The sequence below is a fragment of the Motacilla alba genome, chromosome 26 (assembly GCF_015832195.1).
Source record: "Motacilla alba alba isolate MOTALB_02 chromosome 26, Motacilla_alba_V1.0_pri, whole genome shotgun sequence".
Classification (NCBI taxonomy): domain Eukaryota; kingdom Metazoa; phylum Chordata; class Aves; order Passeriformes; family Motacillidae; genus Motacilla; species Motacilla alba.
The window spans coordinates 3,695,887-3,710,888 of NC_052041.1; the positions used below are offsets into that span (position 1 = coordinate 3,695,887).

Here is a 15,002-nt window from a genome sequence, read left to right on the forward strand (position 1 = left end):
TAATATAATATAATATAATATAATATAATATATAATATAATATAATATAATATAATATAATATAATATAATATAATATATATAGAGGACATAAAGAGATTAAATACAAATATAAATATAAATAAAAGATACTATTAAAATATAACATAACATAGCATAATGTAGTATAATATCATAGTATAATATAATGTAATATAATATAATAGATTAATATAGTGTAATGTAATATAATATAATAGATTAATATAGTGTAATATAATATAATATAATATAATGTTATATAATATAATGTCATATAATATGATATGATATTGTATTATATGATATGATATAATATGATATGATATAGTATAATGTAATATATGAAGGCATACCATAATATTAAATAATTATAATTATAATTATAAAAATAAATATGCTATAAATATACTAGACTATACCACAATTTAATATGATATAATATAAATACAAGAGATAAAGAAACAAAGAAACTGCCCCAGCTCTAACAGGTAAATAGAACCCACCCCCCCAGCCACACCTGGCATTTCCCCCCGAGCCCAGCTCTCCCTGTCCCCCCAGGGCGATGTCCCGCTGAAGGCTGAGCGGGTGATCCAGTCGGTCATGGCCATCTGCAGCGCCCTGGCGGCCGTGGAGTCGCAGGAGATCACCGCTGCCCTCAACCAGATGCCGCCCTGCCCGTCCCGCATGCAGCCCAAAATCCAGAAGGTGAGCCTGGGGGGTCTTGGTTTGAGCAGCCAGGTTCTGCTGAGGAAGGCAGGAGCCTCCCCTGAAATGGGAAACATAAACCCCCTCCCTCCAAATTGTTACAGTTTTGAAATGAAGGGGCTCTGAGGCACAGATGTGGGAATAGGAATAACAGTTCTTTATCAGGAAAATTAAAAACACAAATGCAACGGTACAAACAAACCCTGCCAGAGTCAGGGCAGGAGCTGAGCCCTGTGGGTCAGGGGGGTGGCAGCAGGGCCATTCCATGGTGGCTCAGCCCTCCTGCAGGGCCAGCTGTGCTCCTGCTGGAGCAGGGATCCTGGGCAAGGGGGGAGTTTCCCTCTGAAGCTCCAGGGCTGCTGGAGATGGGCCTGGTGTTCCTCTGGGAATGCAGGGGAGAAGAAAGCTGCTCCTCTGGGAATGCAGGGGAGGAGAAAGCTGCTCCTCTGGGAATGCAGGGGAGGAGAAAGCTGCTCCTCTGGGAATGCAGGGGGAAAAGCTGTCTCTGTTTTCCAAAGCTCAGATTGTATCCAGGTAGGAATGCTTGGCTCCTCCCCTGGGCGGAGCATCTCCCCACGGGATGATGGAATTTTCTCAGCCATGCAGGGACACTCAGTGGCCATGAACAGCAGATCATTAATAATTAATGGCCCATTAATAGCAGAGATCTCCTGGAGGGAGGATTGGTTGTGGGAGAGATAAAGAAAACTGCCCGATGAGCAGAAGAGAACTGCCCCAGCTCTGACAGATGGCAAGAGAACACACACTTATCCTGCAATCCAGGAGCCGGGGGAACGCAGCCAGGAGTGGGAGGGGAACAAAAATTGTCACATCTGGCTCTTTTCCCTCCTTTCCACCACGTGGAAAATCCCTCAATAGCTGGGAGCAGCCTGGATCTGGCAGCCTGGGGTGGTTACATAAAATCCGCCTTGGCAGCACTCAGGAGTTTCTTGTGGTTTCTTCTTTTTTTTTTGTGGTTTCTCTCTTTTTTTTGGTGGCTTCTTTTTTTTTTTTTTCTTTTTTTTTTTTTTCGTTTGGTGGTTTCTCAATTTTTTGGTGGTTTCTCAAGTTTTTGTGGTTTTTATATTTTTTTTTTCCCTTTCCCTCCACAGGATGCAAATGTTCTGGCCAAGAGGGAAAATCGAGGTATTTCTCTTCTCCTGCTTCCCTTTCTGGGCTCAAGTTCGTGCCATGCTTTTCATCTTCAAACCCCTCCTCCCCCTTCAGTTCTTGAGGCCAAAAAACGGGCTGGAAACCGGTCTGGTTAAAAAAGGAAAAAAAAAAAAAAAAAGAGGATTTTGGGGGGTGTTGTTGCTCCTTGTGAGCTCCAAATGGAAAATCTGGAATTCCCCTTACTCCAGATGGGACGTTTGGAATTTCCCAGTCATTAATTCATCCCTGAGTACAGGGGGAAGCAGCGTAGGGGTCCCAAATCCAGATTTGAGGGATGGATCCCTGAAGGATCCATGGATCTCAGAGGGATTGATGGATCCACGAGGGATCGATGGATCCCTGTCCGTGTTTCCCTGAGGAAAATTGATCCCTGAGGCATTAATGGATTCCTAAAGGATTGATGGATCCACGAGGGATTGATGGATCCCTGACCATGTTTCCCTGAGGGATTGATGGATCCCTGAGAGACTGATGGATCCATGAGGGACTGACGGATCCCTGTCCATGTTTCCCTGAGGGATCGATAGATCCTTGTCCATGGATTGATGAATCCCTATCCATGTTTCCCTGAGGGATCCATCGATCCCTGCCCCCATTTCTGAGGGATCGATGGATCCCTGTCCATGTTTCCCTGAGGGATTGATAGATCCTTGTCCATGGATCGATGAATCCCTGTCCATGTTTCCCTGAGGAATTGATGGATCCCTGTCCATGTTTCCCTGAGGGATTCCTGGATCCCTGTCCATGTTTCCCTGAGGGATTCCTGGATCCCTGTCCATGTTTCCCTGAGGGATCCATGGATCTCTGCCCCCATTTCTGAGGGACTGACGGATCCCTGTCCATGTTTCCCTGAGGGGTTGGTGGATCCCTGTCCATGTTTCCCTGAGGGATCCATGGATCTCTGCCCCCATTTCTGAAGGATTCCTGGATCCCTGTCCATGTTTCCCTGAGGAATCGATGGATCCCTGTCCATGTTTCCCTGAGGGATTCCTGGATCCCTGTCCATGTTTCCCCGAGGAATCGATGGATCCCTGTCCATGTTTCCCTGAGGGATTCCTGGATCCCTGTCCATGTTTCCCCGAGGAATCGATGGATTCCTGTCCATGTTTCCCTGAGGGATTCCTGGATCCCTGTCCATGTTTCCCCGAGGAATCGATGGATCCCTGTCCATGTTTCCCTGAGGGATTCCTGAATCCCTGTCCATGTTTCCCCGAGGAATCGATGGATCCCTGCCCCCGTTTCTGAGGGATCCATGGATCCCTGTCCATGTTTCCCTGAGGGATTCCTGGATCCCTGTCCATGTTTCCCTGAGGGATCCATGGATCTCTGCCCCCATTTCTGAAGGATTCCTGGATCCCTGTCCATGTTTCCCCAAGGAATCCATGGATCCCTGCCCCATTTCTGAGGGATCCATGGATTCCCCGCCCCGTTTCCTGAGGCGCTGACGGATCCCGGAGGCGCTGACGGATCCCCACCCGCGTCTCCCGCAGAGAGGATCGTGGAGAGCCTCACGGCCGCCATCCTCAACCTGGTGGAGCTCTACTGCAGCACCTTCAACGCCGACTTCCAGACGGCCGCGCCCGGCAGCCGCGAGCTGGGCGCGGCGCAGGAGGCGCGGCTGCTCACCTGCCCGCTGGCCTTCACCGTCTACGCCACCCATCGCATCCCCATCACCTGGGCCGCCAGGTAAGGCCCTCCTCGCCCGCTGCCGTGCCCTGCGAGGCCAGGCGGCTGCTCAGGAAGGCGGGAGCCTCGCCCGAAACGGGAAAATGTGAACCCCCCACCCCCGCCTCGGAATTGTTGTCATTTAGAAGTTAAGGGGTTCTCGGGTGAAGGTGTGGGAATGGGAATGGCGGCTCTTTATCAGGGAAATTGGAATACAAATGCAGTAGTGCAAAAAAAAAGCACCCACATGGAACGAACCTGACAGAGTCAACAAAAACCAAAATCTTCCTGGCAATGCTGGCACTGGGACACTCCAAAATCCCTCTGTGTGTCTGGGACACTCCAAAATCCCACTGTGTGTCTGGGACACCCCAAAATCCCACTGTGTGCCTGGGAATGCTGGCACTGGGACACCCCAAAATCCCACTGTGTGTCTGGGATGCACCAAAACCCTACTGTGTGTCTGGGACACCCCAAAATCCCTCTGTGTGCCCGGGAACACTGGCACTGGGACACCCCAAAATCCCAGCGTGTGTCTGGGATGCACCAAAACCCCAGCATGCCTGGGAATGCTGGCACTGGGACACCCCAAAATCCCAGCATGTGTCTAGGACACCCCAACATGCCAGCACATTCCTGGGAATGCTGCCACTGGGACACCCCAAAATCCCAGCACATTCCTGGGAATGCTGCCGCTGGGACACCCCAAAATCCCAGAGCGTGTTCCCGGGAATGCTGCCACTGGGACACCCCAAATTCCCAGCCTGCTCCCGGGATCGCTGGCACTGCCAGCCGGGGCGGGGATGTCGCCGCAGCTCGGGCCGGGCTGGCTCATCCCGCGGCCACCGCGCCACCCGGGGGAGGTGACAGATGGCCCCGCGCCCCGCGCCAGCGGCGTGGCCCCTTTGTTCCGCTCCTCCGTGCCCGTGCCCGGCGCGGGGGGGACCGGGAGGGGACCGGGAGGGGACCGGGGGGTGGCGACAGCGGCGCCGGCAGAGCCGCCCCGCCGGGGACCCCTCGCCTTTGTCCTTGTCCTTAATGTATTCCCCTTGGTGAGTGGCTCCGAACAAAGCGGCGAGCCTGGGAAATGCCGCCAGCCCCTGACCCCCGCGCCCCGCAGCCCTGCCCGGATTGTCGCAGCCCTGCCCGGATTGTCGCTCGGCACCTGCCACATGGCAGGGCCCCCCCGTGTGCCGGAATGCGCCGTGCCATATGGTGCTGGGGACATCGGGAGGGGGGAAATGTTCCCGTTCTGTCCCCCTTTCCCATCCTCGGGGCAGGATTGAGGGGCTCTGATGACCCAGGTTTTCCCAGCCTTTAGGAAGGATTTAGGGGTTCTGGTGACCCAGATAAAGCCCCACCACCCCTTTCCCATCCTCAGGACAGGATTTAGAGGTTCTGGTGATCCGGATTTTGCCATCATTGGGGCAGGATTTAGGGACTCTGGTGACCCTGGTAAAGCCTCCCCTGCCTTCCTCATCCTTGGGGCAGGATTTAGGAGTTCTCGTGGCCCTGATAAAGCCCCACCATTCCTTTCCCCTCCTCGGGAAAGGATTTAGGGGCTCTGGTGATCCGGGGAAAGCCCTACCCATTTTCCATCCTCGGGGCAGGATTTAGGGGTTCTGATGATCCAAGTTTTCCCATCCTTGGGGAAGGATTTAGGGGTTCTGGTGATCCAGGTGAAGCCCCACTCCTTTCCCTTCCTTGGGGCAGGACTTAGGGGTTCTGGTGGTCCAGGTTTTCCCATCCTTGGGGCAGGATTTAGGGGTTCTGATGATCCAAGTTTTCCCATCCTTGGGGAAGGATTTAGGGGTTCTGGTGATCCAGGTTTTCCCATCCTTGGGGAAGGATTTAGGGGTTCTGGTGATCCAGGTTTTCCCATCCTTGGGGAAGGATTTAGGGGTTCTGGTGATCCAGGTGAAGCCCCTCTCCTTTCCCTTCCTCGGGACAGGATTTAGGGGTTCTGGTGACCCTGGTAAAGCCTCCCCCTCCCCATTTCCCATCCTCAGGACAGGATTTAGGGGCTCGGGTGGCCCCACCCGGCTCATTGGGTGTTTCTCCCGCAGTTATGAAGATTTCTACCTCTCGTGCTCCCTCAGCCACGGCGGGAAGGAGCTGTGCAGCCCCCTGCTCACCAGGAAGGCCCACGTCTACAAATACCTCTTCCACCTCATCATTTGGGACCAGCAGTAAGGCCGCGGGCTGGCCACGGGGGTCCCACCCCACGCTGCCTTCATCATCCTCACCATCATCCTCCCCTCCCCTGCTCCTCCTCTCCTCCGCGCGTTTTGGAAGTTTTTGTGTCATCGCCCGGAAATAGCAACCCCCGGGAAAGGGGATCTGCTCCCAAAATAGCGCCGGGAGCAGGCGGGGAGGCCGTGCTGAGCCCTCGCCACGCCTGGCATCCGCAGCGGCCCGGGAGGTGGGCATGGGACGGGATAATTTTAGACGGCGCCGGTGCCCCCAAGGACAGGTGCCCGGCGGGACGGCGGCGAGCGCGGCGATCCCGGGGATCCTTCCCCTTCCTTCCCGCGGGATGTAGCCGCCACCCCGAGCTCCCTGGGAGCGGCCGAGAGGAATCCCAGCCCCGGGGGTCCCACGCGGCCCCCCCCGGGTTGTGGGGCAAGGTCAGTGCCCGGCGGGGCTCCCCGTGGAGGGCCCTGGCCCTGCGGTCACCTTCGCGGGACGGAAGGCGCAGCCGGGCTTCCCGGAGCTGCCGCGGAACCAGCTGGGAGTGCCCAGACCTGCGGGGTGGCTGGCACTTCAGGGACTTCAGGGACTTCAGGGACTTCCAGGGACTTCCAAGGACACCCCGGTGCCCGCAGAAAAGGCGGCTGTAGGGCTGGGCTCTCCTGGGGCATCCCAAGGAGGGGACTGGGAGAGCCTGTCCCTGGCACCCCGAGCCTGTCCCTGGCATTCTGAGCCTGTCCCCAGCACCTCGAGCCCATCCCTGGCACCCCGAGGCTATCCCCAGCACCCTGAGCTTATCTGCTGCACCCTGAGCCTGTCCCTGGCACCCTGAGCCCATCCCCAGCACCCTGAGCTTATCTGCTGCACCCTGAGCCCGTTCCCAGCACCTCAAGCCCATCCCTGGCACCCCGAGGCTATCCCCAGCACCTTGAGCTTATCTGCTGCACCCTGAGCCCGTCCCCGGCACCCTGAGCTGGTCCCTGGCACCTTGAGCCTGTCCCCAACACCCCAAGCCGATCTCCTGCACCCCGTGCTCATCCCTGGCACCCCGTGCCCATTCCTGGCACCCCAAGCCCATCCCCAGCACCCTGAGCTGGTCCCTGGCACCCTGTGCCTATCCCTGGCACCCTGAACCCATCTTGGCACCCTGAGCCCATCTGTGACACCCCATGTCCATCCCTGGCACCCCAAGCCCATCCCTGGCACCCCAAGCCCATCTGTAACACCCCATGCCCATTCCCGGTACCCTGAACCCATCCCCAGCACCCTGAACCCATCCTGGCACCCCATGCCCATTCCCGGTACCCTGAACCCATCCCCAGCACCCTGAACCCATCCTGGCACCCCGTGCCCATCCTGACACCCTGAGCCCATCCTGGCACCCCAAGCCCATCCCTGCCCTCTCTCCTGCAGGATCTGCTTCCCAGTCCAGGTGAACCGGCTGCCCCGGGAGACCCTGCTCAGTGTCACCCTCTTCGCCGTGCCCGTGCCACCCCCGGGCGGCTCCTCCGACGCCAACAAGCAGCGGCGGGTCCCCGAGGCCCTGGGCTGGGTCACCACCCCTCTCTTCAACTTCAGGCAGTACGTGGGGTGTGCCAGCACCCTGGGCACGGCAAGGGGCTGGGCTGGCATCCCTGGGGGGCACAGGAGGGTCCCCAGAACCTTGGTGTCCCCAGTGCCGTGGGGTTCCCAGCACCTTGGGCATGGTGACGGGCTGGGCTGGCATCCTTGGGGGGCACAGGAGGGTCCCCAGAACCTTGGTGTCCCCAGTGCCATGGGGTTCCCAGCACCCTGGGCACGGCAAGGGGCTGGGCTGGTGTCCTTGGGGGGCACAGGAGGGTCCCCAGTGCCATGGGGTCCCCAGAACCTTGGTGTCCCCAGTGCCACGGGGTTCCCAGCACCTTGGGCATGGTGACGGGCTGGGCTGGCATCCCTGGGGGGCACAGGAGGATCCCCAGAACCTTGGTGTCCCCAGTGCCACGGGGTTCCCAGCACCCTGGGCACGGCAAGGGGCTGGGCTGGCATCCCTGGGGGGCACAGGAGGGTCCCCAGTGCCATGGGGTCCCCAGAACCTTGGTGCCCCCAGTGCCACGGGGTTCCCAGCACCCTGGGCATGGCAAGGGGCTGGGCTGGCATCCCTGGGGGGCACAGGAGGGTCCCCAGTGCCATGCCCCAAAACCCCAGGGTCCCCAGTGCCGTGGGGTCCCCAGCGCCTCAGCTCAGCACCAGCGGCGGTGCCACCCTCGTGCCCCAGCAGAGTACCCCCCCCAGTGCCACCTGTGTCCCCCCCAGGGTCCTGACCTGCGGGCGGAAGCTCCTGGGCTTGTGGCCGGCCACTCAGGACAACTCCAGGGCCAGGTCGAGCGCCCCAAACTTCAACCAGCCCGACAGCGTCATCCTGCAGGTACGTCCTGGCATTCCAGGGGCACAGACCCCCCAAAGCTCCCCGTGGGGGTCCCCTCACCCTCTGCCTCTGCCCCAGATCGACTTCCCCAGCTCGGCCTTCGAGGTGAAGTTCACCAGCCCGCCCGCGGCCGAGGGCAGCCCCCGGTACGAGTTCGGCAGCCTGGGGGAGGAGGACCAGCGCCAGCTGCGGGAGGCCATGCAGAAAAAATCCCTTTATTGGTAAATAAACGCGGGCTGGCAGTGCCCTGCTGAGGGGACACCGGTGACACCCCTCAGCACGCACAGGGGGTGGCACAGGGGGTGTCCCTCCCTCCTGGGCTGGGGATTTTGGAGCTGGGGGTTCTCCCACGCTCTGCCCTCTCTGTTGTCCCCTCCTCGGGGACAGCTGACCGGGGCCTCGGCCAGGCTGGCACGGCCGGAGCTGGCCGGGGGGATCGGGTGTCAGCAGCTGCCCAAAGGCCAGCAGGGCTGGCTCGGGGGTCCCTGGGCAGGGGGACAGCCGGGGACAGCTCAGTCCCTCCTGGGCACACGGCCTCCTGGCTGTCCCTCAGCAGGGTCCTGCTGCCATCAGCCCCTCTGGCCCAGGGGTAGGGCTGTGTGGGGTGCAGGGGGGGCTTGGGGGATGTACTGGGGTTCCAATAAATGCTGGGGACAGAGGGGACACACACCCCATCCTGCCAGCCCTGTTCTGTCCATGTGTGATGAGGGCACAGAGGTGCCACCGCCCCATCCTGCCACCCCCATTCTCTCCATGCACAGTGGGGCACAGGGATGCCACTTCCCCGACCTCCCACATTTCTGGGGTCACAGGAATGTCACACCCCCAATCTCCCATGTGTTTTGGGGTCACTGGGATGCCACCTCCCTGAGCTCCCACATGTTTTGGGGTGACAGGGATGTCACCTCCCTGACCTTCCAGCCCCATCCCATCCACATGTTTTGGGGTCACAGGGATGCCACCTCCCCTACATCCCACATGTTTTGGGGTCACAGGGATGCCACCTCCCCTACATCCCACATGTTTTGGGGTCACAGGGATGCCTCCCCCTCCCACCCCACGCCCTCCCCGACGCTGTCCCCATGTCCCCGCAGGCTGACGGACGCGGACCGGCAGCGGCTGTGGGAGAAGCGCTGCCACTGCCACGCGTCCCCCGGCGCGCTGCCCATGCTGCTGGCCAGTGCCCCCAGCTGGGACTGGGGCTGCCTGCCCGACATCTATGCCCTGCTCAGCCAGTGGACCTCCATGAGCCACCAGGACGCCCTGGGGCTGCTGCACGCCACGTAAGCCACCCGCGGGCCGTGGGGACGCCGCGTGGCGGTGGCAGGAGGGCGCCGTCACCCCACGGAACGTGTCCCGGCTGCAGGTTCCCAGACCAGGAGGTGAGGAGGACGGCCGTGCAGTGGATCGACTCCATCTCGGACACGGAGCTGCTGGATTACCTGCCCCAGCTGGTGCAGGTGCGTGGTGGCACCGGGATGTGCCACGGGTTGCCCGCCGGTGCCACCGCGGCCCGGTGACACTGTCCCCTGTGCAGGCCCTGAAGTACGAGTGCTACCTGGACAGCCCCCTGGTGCGCTTCCTCATGAAGAGGGCGATCTGTGACCTGAAGATCACCCACTACTTCTTCTGGTGGGTTTGGGGGGCTCTGGGAGCAGTGGGGGCACCCTGAGCCTGGCATGACCCTGTGCGTCCCCAAGCCAAGCAGGACCCCAAGCCTGGCCTGACCTCACATGTCCCCAAACCAGATGGGACCCTGAGTCTGGCCTGATGCCATGTGTCCCCAAGCTAGGGAGGGACCCTGAGCCTGGCCTGTCATCATGTGTCCCTAAACCAGAGGGGTACCCTGAGCCTGGCCTGTCCTCACGTGTCCCCAAACCAGAGGGGGACCCTGAGCCTGGCCTGACCCTACACGTCCCCAAGCCGGGAGGGACCCTGAAGTTGGCCTGACCCCACATGTCCCTGAGCCTGGCCTGACCCCATGTGTCCCCAAGCTGAGGGCCACCCCAAGCCTGGCCTGACCCCATGTGTCCCCAGGCTGGGCAGGACCCTGAGCCCGGCCTGACCCCGCGTGTCCCCAGCAGGCTGCTGAAGGATGGCCTGAAGGACTCCCAGTTCAGCATCCGGTACCAGTACCTGCTGGCAGCGCTGCTGTGCTGCTGCGGGAAGGGGCTGCGCGAGGAGTTTGACCGGCAGTGCCTGTTGGTCAGCACGCTGGCCAGGCTGGCGCAGCAGGTCCGGGACGCCGCCCCATCCGCCCGCCAGGTGGGTGCCGGGGTGCTGGGAGGGGCGCGGGGGGTGCTGGGTGCCAGCCCCCGTCCCACACTCACCCCTCCTGTCCCACGCCCGCCTCGTCCCGTCCCGTTCCTGCCCTATCCCGTGTCCACCCTGGGTTCTGCCCGCTATATTCCGTGCATACTGCAACCCATGCTGACCCCTCCCCATGCCCACCCCTCTCTATCCCATTTCTATCCCATGGTCGCCCTGTTCCTCACCCATCCCATCCCATCCCATCCCATTCCATCCCACCCTGTCCATGCCCGCCCTATCCCATGGTCACTCTATCCCTTGCCCATCCCCACCCCATTCCCATGAATCCCATCCCACCCCATTCCCATGGATCCTATCCCATCCCACCCCATTCCCATGGATCCCATCCCATTCCACCCCATACCCATGGATCCCATCCCACCCCACCCCATTCCCATGGATCCCATCCCACTCCATTCCCACGGATCCCATGCCATCCCACCCCATTCCCACGGATCCCACCCCATTCCACCCCATTCCCATGGATCCCATCCCATCCCACCCCATTCCACCCCATTCCCACGGATCCCATCCCACCCCACCCCACCCCATTCCCATGGATCCCATCCCATCCCACCCCATTCCACCCCATTCCCATGGATCCCATCCCATCCCACCCCATTCCCACGGGTCCCGTTCCCGCCCCGCAGGCCATCCTGCGCGAGGGGCTGGAGGACGTGGCGCAGTTCTTCAAGGCCCACGGCTCGTGCCGGCTGCCGCTCAGCCCCAGCCTGCTGGTCAAGGGCATCGTGCCCCGGGTGAGTGCCAGCCCCGGGGGGCTCGGGGGGCTCCTCTGCCCGCTCCCGGCTCGCCCTGACCGGCTGCCCCTCCCTCCTTCCCACGGCAGGACTGCTCCTACTTCAACTCCAACGCCGTCCCGCTGAAGCTCTCCTTCCAGAACGTGGATCCGCTCGGGGAGAACATCCGCGTCATCTTCAAGGTCGGCCTGGTGCCTTTGGAAATGCCCGAATCCTGGCACAGCTCTCTGAGAATCCCCCTGCTCTGGGCTCTGAGGGCTCTCCCCTGGCCTTGATGGCTCTCCCCTGGCCTTGATGGCTCTCCCCTGGCCTGGATGGTTCTCTCCTGGGTCTGTTGGCTCTCCCTCGGCCCTGATGGTTCTCCCTGGGCCCTAATGGTTCTCCCCTGGCTCTGTTGGTTCTCCCCTGGCTCTGATGGTTCTCCCCGGCCCTGATGGCTCTGGTGGCGCTTCCCCCGGCAGTGTGGCGATGACCTGCGGCAGGACATGCTGACGCTGCAGATGATCCGCATCATGAACAAGATCTGGGTGCAGGAGGGGCTGGACATGCGCATGGTCATCTTCCGCTGCTTCTCCACCGGCCGTGGGCGAGGTGAGATGGAGTTTGGGTGTCCCCAGGGGTCCCCGGTGGCGCTGGGGGTGGCCCAGGACATGCTGGGGTCTGGTCCCACCAGCCCATCTCTGTCATGCAGTGGTGCCAGGTGGTGAGCGGTTGGGTCGGTGACAGAGGGGGTCAGGGTCGTGGTTCTTAGGGCTGGAAGGGTCTCACCCCTCTGTCCCACCTGCCAGGCATGGTGGAGATGATCCCCAACGCCGAGACCCTGCGGAAAATCCAGGTGGAGCACGGCGTGACCGGCTCCTTCAAGGACCGGCCGCTGGCGGACTGGCTGCAGAAACACAACCCTGAGGAGGATGAGTACGAGAAGGTGAGGAAGAATCCCTGCTCCTCGTGTCCCCCATTCCAGGGACCAGGCCCTTGCTTCCTATCATATCCTTCCTTTCTCCTTGTCCTTCCCTCTTCCTCACAGGCCGTGGAAAACTTCATCTACTCCTGCGCCGGCTGCTGCGTGGCCACCTACGTGCTGGGCATCTGTGACAGGCACAATGACAACATCATGCTCAAGACCACGGGCCACATGTTCCACATTGATTTCGGCCGGTTCCTGGGCCACGCCCAGATGTTCGGCAACATCAAGAGGTGAGAGAGGCCCCTGGGACCTCCTGCCCTCATCCCTGCTGAGGGGGAAGCTCCTTGTCCTTGTCCTGGTGGTGGGTGACCTCTCCTTCTTCATGTCCTGGTGGTGGGTGACCTCTCCCAGTCATCCCAGTGGTGGCCACAGTGACCTCCCCTTCTCCTTGTCCTGATGGTGGGTGACCTCTTCCTCTCCATGTCCTGGCAGTGGGTGACCTTTCCCTCTCCTCATCCTGCTGACCAGTGACCTTTCCCTCTCCTTGTCCTGCTGATCAGTCTTTGCTGATCAGTCACCTTTCTGTCTTCTTGTCCTGGTGGGAGGTGACATCCTTCTCTCCTTGTCCTGGTGGTGGGTGACCTCTCCCTCTCATCCTGGTGATCAGTGACCTTTCCTTCTCCTTGTCCTGGTGGGAGGTGACCTCCGTATCTCCATGTCCTGGCAGTGGGTGACCTCTCCCTCTCCTCATCCCGGCCGTCATCCCTGCTCACTTTGTCCCTCCTGTCCCCCGGCACAGGGACCGGGCGCCGTTTGTCTTCACCTCGGACATGGCGTACGTCATCAACGGCGGGGACAAGCCCTCCAGCCGCTTCCACGACTTCGTGGACCTGTGCTGCCAGGCCTACAACCTGATCCGCAAGCACACCCACCTCTTCCTCAACCTGCTGGGGCTGGTGAGAGCCGGGGGGGGGCCACAAAATTCCCCTCAGCGTGGCACGGGGATCCCTTTGTCCCCTGTCCTCATCCCTGCCCTCCCTGCCAGATGCTGTCCTGCGGCATCCCCGAGCTCTCCGACCTGGAGGACCTCAAGTACGTCTACGACGCGCTGAGGCCGCAGGACTCCGATGCCGATGCCACCACCTACTTCACCAGGTAGGGGACGCGGGTGGGTGACGCAGCAGCGGCTGGAGGGTTCCTCGGATGGTGGCACTGAGCACGCGGTGGCCTCGTTGCAGGTTGATCGAGTCCAGCCTGGGCAGCGTGGCCACCAAGCTCAACTTCTTCATCCACAACCTGGCGCAGATGAAGTTCACGGGCTCGGAGGCGCGGCCCACGCTGTCCTTCGCGCCCCGCACGCACACCCTCAAGACGTCCGGCCGGATCCGCGACGTCTTCCTGTGCCGCCACGAGAGGGTCTTCAACCCCAGCAAGGGCTACGTGAGTGGGGACGGCTGGGGACAAGCCCAGGCTGGGCTCGGGGCGCCCCAGGTCCCCATCCCACGTCACGGCCGCGCCTCTCTGCAGACCTACGTGGTGAAGGTGCAGAGGGACAACCCCGGCGAGGTCACCTTCGTGCAGCGCACCTTCGAGGAGTTCCAGGAGCTGCACAACAAACTGCGCCTCCTCTTCCCCTCCTCGCTGCTGCCCAGGTACCCCTGAAACCCCTCAGGACCTCCAGGGGCTCCCCAAAAACCCCACGGCACCCCGCTGAGTGTCCGTCCCCACAGCTTCCCCAGCAGGTTCGTCATCGGGCGCTCGCGGGGCGAGGCGGTGGCCGAGCGGCGCAAGGAGGAGCTCAACGGCTACATCTGGCACCTGATCCACGCCGCCCCCGAGGTGGCAGAGGTGGGGACACGGGGTGGGGGCTGCGGGGAGGTGGGGACAGCGCCAGGGCCGCCAGCGAGGTGGGGAAACGCTTGGGGACAATGCGGGTCCATCGGCGCGCGCCCCGGTTTGGAATGGCGGGGATGTTGTCACCGCTGTCACCACTAACGTCACCTCCTGACCCTGCAGTGTGACCTCATCTACACCTTCTTCCACCCCCTGCCCCGGGATGAGAAGGCGGCTGGAACCAACCCGACCCCAAAGCCGGCAGGTGGGGAAGGCGTGGTTTTGGGGGGGTGATGGCAGGGGGTGACATCAGGGGTGTCCCACCCTTCCTGTCCCCCTCTCCAGACGCCACGTGGGCTCGATCGCTGGGCAAGGTCGGCGGGGAGGTGAAACTCTCCATCTCCTACAAGAACAACAAGCTCTTCATCATGGTGATGCACATCCGAGGGCTGGTAGGACCCGCAGCACCCATGGGAGCCGGGTTGGGGGGCTGTCCCTTCCCCGTGCTCACGGCGTGTCCCCACCGTGCCACACAGCCACCCCTGCAGGACGGCAACGACCCCGACCCCTACGTCAAGACCTACCTGCTGCCCGACCCCCAAAAAACCACCAAGAGGAAAACCAAAGTGGCCCGGAAAACCTGCAACCCCACCTACAACGAGATGGTAGGAGGAAGGACGGGGACAGATTTGGGGCGTTCCCCAGGGGTGGCGGTGACCGAGGGTTTGTCCCCGTTGTGTCCCACAGCTGGTGTACGACGGGATCCCCCGGGGGGACCTGGAGCAGCGGGAGCTGCGGCTGAGCGTGCTGAGCGAGGAGGGATTTTGGGAGAACATCCTGCTGGGGGAGGTGGCAATTCGCCTCCGCGACCTGGACCTGGCCCAGGAGAAGATGGGCTGGTTCGCCCTGGGCTCCCGCGGCCACGGCACCCTCTGAGTCCCCGCCGGGACCCCCGGGGGTGTCCCCAAAAGTGGCTTCTTTTTTAAGTTTACCTTGTGTCAAGGGAGCAACGCGGGGAGGGCGGGCCGTGGGGCGCT

General features: G+C 60.9%; 1 protein-coding gene across 1 annotated transcript in view; it reads left to right on the forward strand.

Moving 5' to 3' along the window:
- The window catches only part of PIK3C2B (phosphatidylinositol-4-phosphate 3-kinase catalytic subunit type 2 beta), a 29,045-nt gene extending 14,049 nt beyond the window's left edge, over positions 1-14,996 (forward strand). Inside the window, 25 exon segments of the mRNA XM_038162187.1 lie at positions 579-725; positions 1,838-1,871; positions 3,389-3,584; positions 5,630-5,752; positions 7,167-7,334; positions 8,046-8,157; positions 8,236-8,378; positions 9,252-9,440; positions 9,524-9,617; positions 9,695-9,789; positions 10,242-10,422; positions 11,118-11,225; positions 11,315-11,407; positions 11,687-11,816; positions 12,014-12,150; positions 12,253-12,422; positions 12,932-13,088; positions 13,178-13,287; positions 13,371-13,572; positions 13,660-13,784; positions 13,863-13,980; positions 14,149-14,230; positions 14,311-14,417; positions 14,502-14,630; positions 14,713-14,996. Of these exon segments, the coding sequence (XP_038018115.1) occupies positions 579-725; positions 1,838-1,871; positions 3,389-3,584; positions 5,630-5,752; positions 7,167-7,334; positions 8,046-8,157; positions 8,236-8,378; positions 9,252-9,440; positions 9,524-9,617; positions 9,695-9,789; positions 10,242-10,422; positions 11,118-11,225; positions 11,315-11,407; positions 11,687-11,816; positions 12,014-12,150; positions 12,253-12,422; positions 12,932-13,088; positions 13,178-13,287; positions 13,371-13,572; positions 13,660-13,784; positions 13,863-13,980; positions 14,149-14,230; positions 14,311-14,417; positions 14,502-14,630; positions 14,713-14,901 (3,339 nt within the window). The 3' untranslated portion in view covers positions 14,902-14,996.
- The last annotated feature ends 6 nt before the right edge of the window (positions 14,997-15,002 follow it).